At 43.3% G+C, this 5208-nt stretch overlaps 1 protein-coding gene across 1 annotated transcript; it reads right to left on the bottom strand.

Annotated features, from left to right (window-relative positions):
- Positions 1-2468: 2468 nt before the first annotated feature.
- Positions 2469-4174, bottom strand: LOC118651587 (phosphoglycerate mutase 1-like). Its single transcript, XM_036300885.1, has one exon. The coding sequence runs from the start codon at positions 3918-3920 to the stop codon at positions 3384-3386; it is 537 nt and encodes a 178-aa protein (XP_036156778.1). The 5' UTR covers positions 3921-4174; the 3' UTR covers positions 2469-3383.
- Positions 4175-5208: the final 1034 nt, after the last annotated feature.

Genomic DNA, 5208 nt, shown 5'->3' on the forward strand with positions numbered 1-5208 from the left:
GCAGCCAATTGATTATTCACTCTCATCATTGATGTTTCTCTCTCTCTCTCTCTCTTCTCTCTCTCTCTCTCTCTCCTCCATTCCTCTCTGAAATCAATAAAAATGTATTTAAAAAGAAAAAGAAAGAAAAGTTTCTTGATTCAAGTCTTAAAAGAGTTAGATGGGAATCTGAAACCCATGACCTCCAAGTCCAAATTCCTTCTTCTTTCCATTACAGCATACCACCTCTTGAATACCTTTCTTCAATCATACAGTAATATATGTAAAGATAAACTTAGTTCCTTCTTTTGTCAACCACCCTAAGAGGAAAATGTCTATAATGGAGTGAGGAAGAAGTCAAATCTTTTACAGTTATATTATTCCTTGGTTTTGTTGCTATATACAGCAACTGGAAAGGAAACTCAAAAATATAGAACTGATTATAACACTTAAGTTTTTAGCAGATCAAAAAAATAACACTGAAGAAAGACATGATTTGCAGGGAGACCAGTAGCAAACTGTTGGAATAAGGGAGAATAATGGAGAAAAATAGATTTGAGTTAGGAGATTAAAAAAAAAAAGTAACAATATTATAATGATGTTATCATTTAACTTCTTTTAAAGTGCCTCAACAGTGTATTCACTAGTTTTGATTTACAAGATTCCTGATGTTTATTTTTCTTTTTAATTGCTCAACTTTTATTCAACACTAACACTGCTTCTAAAGAAGAAGCCAAAATAAACAGATTAAAAATACAACATGGTATTGAGAAATGTAGGACAAAATTCTTATCCGATGTTACTGTGAGAATCAGCCAAAAAGTTTCACAGCAAGAGCATCTGTTTTATTTTTCTGTATATAACTCAAACAGGTTAGGAATAGTCATATGATTCAAGTAAACAACATACATATGGTTGATAATTATATTCTACTCTAACTATGGAAGAAGACAAATAGCTAAATCATATACTAGAAGTCGTGGAGAGCATTTCATATTCATACATGATGGGCAAGGGCCTCAAAATTAGAAGGTTTGAGTTCTAGTCCCAGTTCTGCAATTAATTGTAGCAATAGTTTACATTTTTATATTACCTCATAGTCTACAAACCCTTTTCATTTTCTCAATCTTTACACCAACCCAAACCAGCAATCATTATTACCTCAGTTCTGTCGATGAGAAAACTAAGGCTAGAAGGTTCGATCATTTGTTCTTTGTGAGAGCTAGTTAGGGCTGACATCCAAAACCACACCTAGGTTGTCTAACCCTAACTTCAGTATTCTTCTTTCCAGCCCATGATGCCTCACATGGGTAGACTGTAGTGCACAGAATGAGTCATTTCACCTTTTAATTTCTTCATCTCTAGAATGAGAAAGAAATACTGCCAGGAACCAATTCCAGCATGTCATAATTTTAAGAGTTTCATCAAAAGGTTGATGAAACTTGGGGACTCAACAGGGTTGAGTCACACATGTAGTTACCTGTTGGGAATCGCTAAAGGCATTTCCCCAAACCTGAATAGGAAACTGATTGTGGCTGCCAGACAGTTAAAGGGCATCTTAATCTACATGTTATTGCCTCCTACTGGCCTAACACCTGAACAGCCGTAGGCTATGCCCCAAACTGACAATGCTTCTGTACCCTTTGAAACCTTACCCTTTGAAGTGTATTATCTCCACCTTGCCTTAGGACAAATTGTGTTAATAAAAGCAAGGGTCCTAGACAAGGAGGGAGTCTTCAGTTCCTTTAGCTGAAGCTCCTCTGACCCCCAATGCCTTTCAAAATTATATCTCGTCTCCGGACTCTTTATTAGTCTCTGGATTCCTATATCATCTGCGCACAGCCTTTTCCAGATTCCTGAACCCTTCTTGATGCTGGGACAAGAACCCCGGCAAAATACTTGATCAAGATCCCATAAAATCAAAAACTTTCTGAAAGCCCTTTCTTATAGTACTTATTAGAGGCCCCGTGCACGAATTAGTGCACCAGTGGGGTCCCTCAGCCTGGCCTGCGGGATAGTGTCAAAAACGGCTCTCTGACATCCCTCGAGGCATCCCGGATTGCGAGAGGGTGCAGACCAGGCCAAGGGACCCCACCAGTGCATGATCAGGGCCAGGGAAGGACACAGGAGGTTGGCCAGTCAGGGAGGGACTGCAGGAGGGCTCCAGGGCATGTCCAGACCGTCTCACCCAGTCCCCATCCCCTATCGGCCAGATCCCAGCAGCAAGCTAACCTACCGATCAGAGCATCTGCCCCCTGGTGGTCAGTGCATATCATAGCGAGCAGTTGAGCAGCCTTCACATGTCATTAGTATATCATGCTTTGATTGGTTGAATGGCTGACCGGTCGACTGGACACTTAGCATATTAGGCTTTTATGATATAGGATTGTACTTTTTATTACAGCTACTTATACACTTATTTTATTTCTCCCTCTATACTCTATGTTCCTTGAGATAAGGGTCTGTGTCTTTTTATTTTATTTTTTTTATTTTTATTGCACATCACTCCTTTATTATACTGATCTGAAAAAGACTTAGTAGTTATGCTCAAAATGGGCCCACGTGGCAGGGCCAAGCAACTGGAACATGATTCAGAACTCACACAGTAAAAGACACACCTGGACATGATCAAGAGACATTTCACTGCCAAGAGACAATAATGCCAGTGCTGGGGAGGGATTCTAAAACACAGCAGGATAACTCCTACAAGTCAAGGAGCCCATCCCACCTTGGTGTGAGGAATGGCTTATTTTGTGATGGCCACATGTGGGAACAGTTCAACCGCCACTGAAAACCCCAGAAGGGTTTTGTTTCTTATTATTTTATATAGATAGGCTTTTTTTTTGTAAAAGTAAATGCAACACGTAAACATTCAGGATTGATCCCAATCTTCTGGAGCCAGCTTTTCTGGGGTCAAGGAGGAAATGTTTGTTTGAATCACCAGGCATTCATCTTCCACTGGAATGACTAGAGCCCCCAGTCAGTTCACCTGACTGCAGAATAGCACAGGACTGCTCTCAGGAACACAGAGGCTCTCTTGCCTCTCATTGGTCACGCCTTAACATGGCTCCTCCTTATCCCCCTACTTTCAAGCAGGTCCTTAGTAATAAACAAAACACTAGCAAAAAAACAAGAGTTATTACCTCTGGACTCTTAGACAAGAGTCTCCATCGGCTTAGACTGAGGACCCGTGCCCCCGAAGGGCCATTCTGACTGGATTGTATGAAGGGAGTGGGTGCAGGAGACAAAATGGCTAACACAAAATTGGGAGCCACCAGTCCCCATCCGCAGCTACAACCTAAGATGCCTACAGATGTGGTCAGTGTGACATGTGCACAGGAGAGATGCAGAGGAATGGGATGGGAGGGAGGGTGTCCTTGGGAAAGTCGTCTGCCCGCTCGCCTTCACTTCTTGGCCTTGCCCTGGGCAGCCACAGCCTCCATGGCTTTGCGCACGGTCTCTTCATCCCCCAGGAACTGCATGGGCTTGATGGGCTTCAAGTTCTTGTCTAATTCATAGACAATGGGAATACCAGTCGGCAGGTTCAGCTCCATTATAGCCTCTTCAGAAAGACCTTCCAGATGTTTGACAATGCCCCGAAGGCTGTTGCCATGGGCTGCAATCAGTACCCGTTTCCCCTCCTTAATCTGGGGCACTATTTCTTCATTCCAAAAGGGCAGAGCTCTGGCAATAGTGTCCTTCAGACTTTCACAGGAGGGTAGCTGATCTTCAGTGAGGTCTGCATACCTGCGATCCTTACTGATGTTGCTGTAGAAGGGATGGTCGGGCTCCATTGGTGGTGGTGGGATATTGTAAGAGCGCCTCCAGATCTTTACCTGGGCCTCGCCATGCTTGGCAGCAGTTTCTGCTTTGTTAAGACCAGTCAGACCCCCATAGTGCCGCTCATTGAGACGCCAGGTCCTCACTACAGGCAGCCACATCTGGTCAATGGCATCCAGCACAGTCCAGAGCGTCCGAATTGCTCTCTTCTGCACTGAGGTGAAGCAGATGTCAAACTCATGGCCGGCATCTCACAGCGCCTGCCCGCCGCGCTTCGCCTCCTCGTGCCCAGCCGGGCTCAGGTCCGCGTCGTACCAGCCGCTGAAGCGGTTCTCCAGGTTCCACGCGCTCTGGCCGTGCCGGATCAGCACCAGCTTGTAGGCAGCCATGGTGGCGGTTCCGAGTGCCGAGCAGACTCAAGGGTCTGTGTCTTATTGAAATGTGTATCCCTCTCAACTCCTAGCATATTGTTGAATGTGTTGAATGAATAGTAAAGTGATACCACATATCACAAAATAGCATTTAGAAGACTTTATGGTGACATATAAACAAGAAATACATTAGGGATAGGACTCCTGTGGGATTATCTAAAATCAGGAGAGAAATGCTAGTCTAAATTGAGCGTGAAGTTTAAGGAATATACCTGCAAAGAGGCTCCTGACAGGCTGCTCTACAGGTTTGACTTCCTTAAGTAGCAAATGACATTTTAATACCAATGATTTCCCGCCCTACATCATATAAACAAAGAGATCTGAACCCCTCAGTTTATGATTATTCCTTCTTTTCAATGCAGCCCTTTCTTTAAATGACCTTTTATTTGAAGTAAGAGAACTTCGGATGCAAAAGGCATAGAAAATCATCAGGTTTGTATTTCACATGTTCAAACTTTGGTTAATGTATCCGTTGATGCTTCCTGTGTGTTCTTCACAGAAGCTTAAGCATGGGTAGAGAGAACTGCAGGGGGAGAGAGCCACTATTCGTGTTTGTTGATGGGATTGAGAATTTGCTCCTGACCGCTGCTGCTTGCTTCTCTCTGAGAACATTTTCTGCCCATCCACATAAGAGAGATGTTTAGAGTTGTGTGTGTTTTCATTGTTCTATTGGCCCCTGAAGAACAGGTCCACATGAGCAGCAATGCCCCTTGGGTTCCCCTCCCTGCTACAGGCCTGAAACTTCTCTCAGATGGAGCTGGGACTGTTTTAGATTCACCTCATTTGTTCCCCTTTTCTTGGAATCACTGTCCTGCATTGCCTGATGCCCATTATTATGACACTGTTGTTTCACTTTATTTTCAGTTGTTTCAGGTTAGAGGTCTTGCTACTCCATCTTGGCAAGGAGTGTAAGTCCCCAATAAAAGGTAGTTTAATTTACTGTACTAAACTCTCTACATTTTTAAAAGTATATTTTTATTGATTTCAGAGAGCAAGGAAGAGGCAGAGAGAGATAGAA

This window comes from Myotis myotis, unplaced genomic scaffold (genome assembly GCF_014108235.1).
Source record: "Myotis myotis isolate mMyoMyo1 unplaced genomic scaffold, mMyoMyo1.p scaffold_m19_p_3, whole genome shotgun sequence".
In the NCBI taxonomy this organism is placed as follows: domain Eukaryota; kingdom Metazoa; phylum Chordata; class Mammalia; order Chiroptera; family Vespertilionidae; genus Myotis; species Myotis myotis.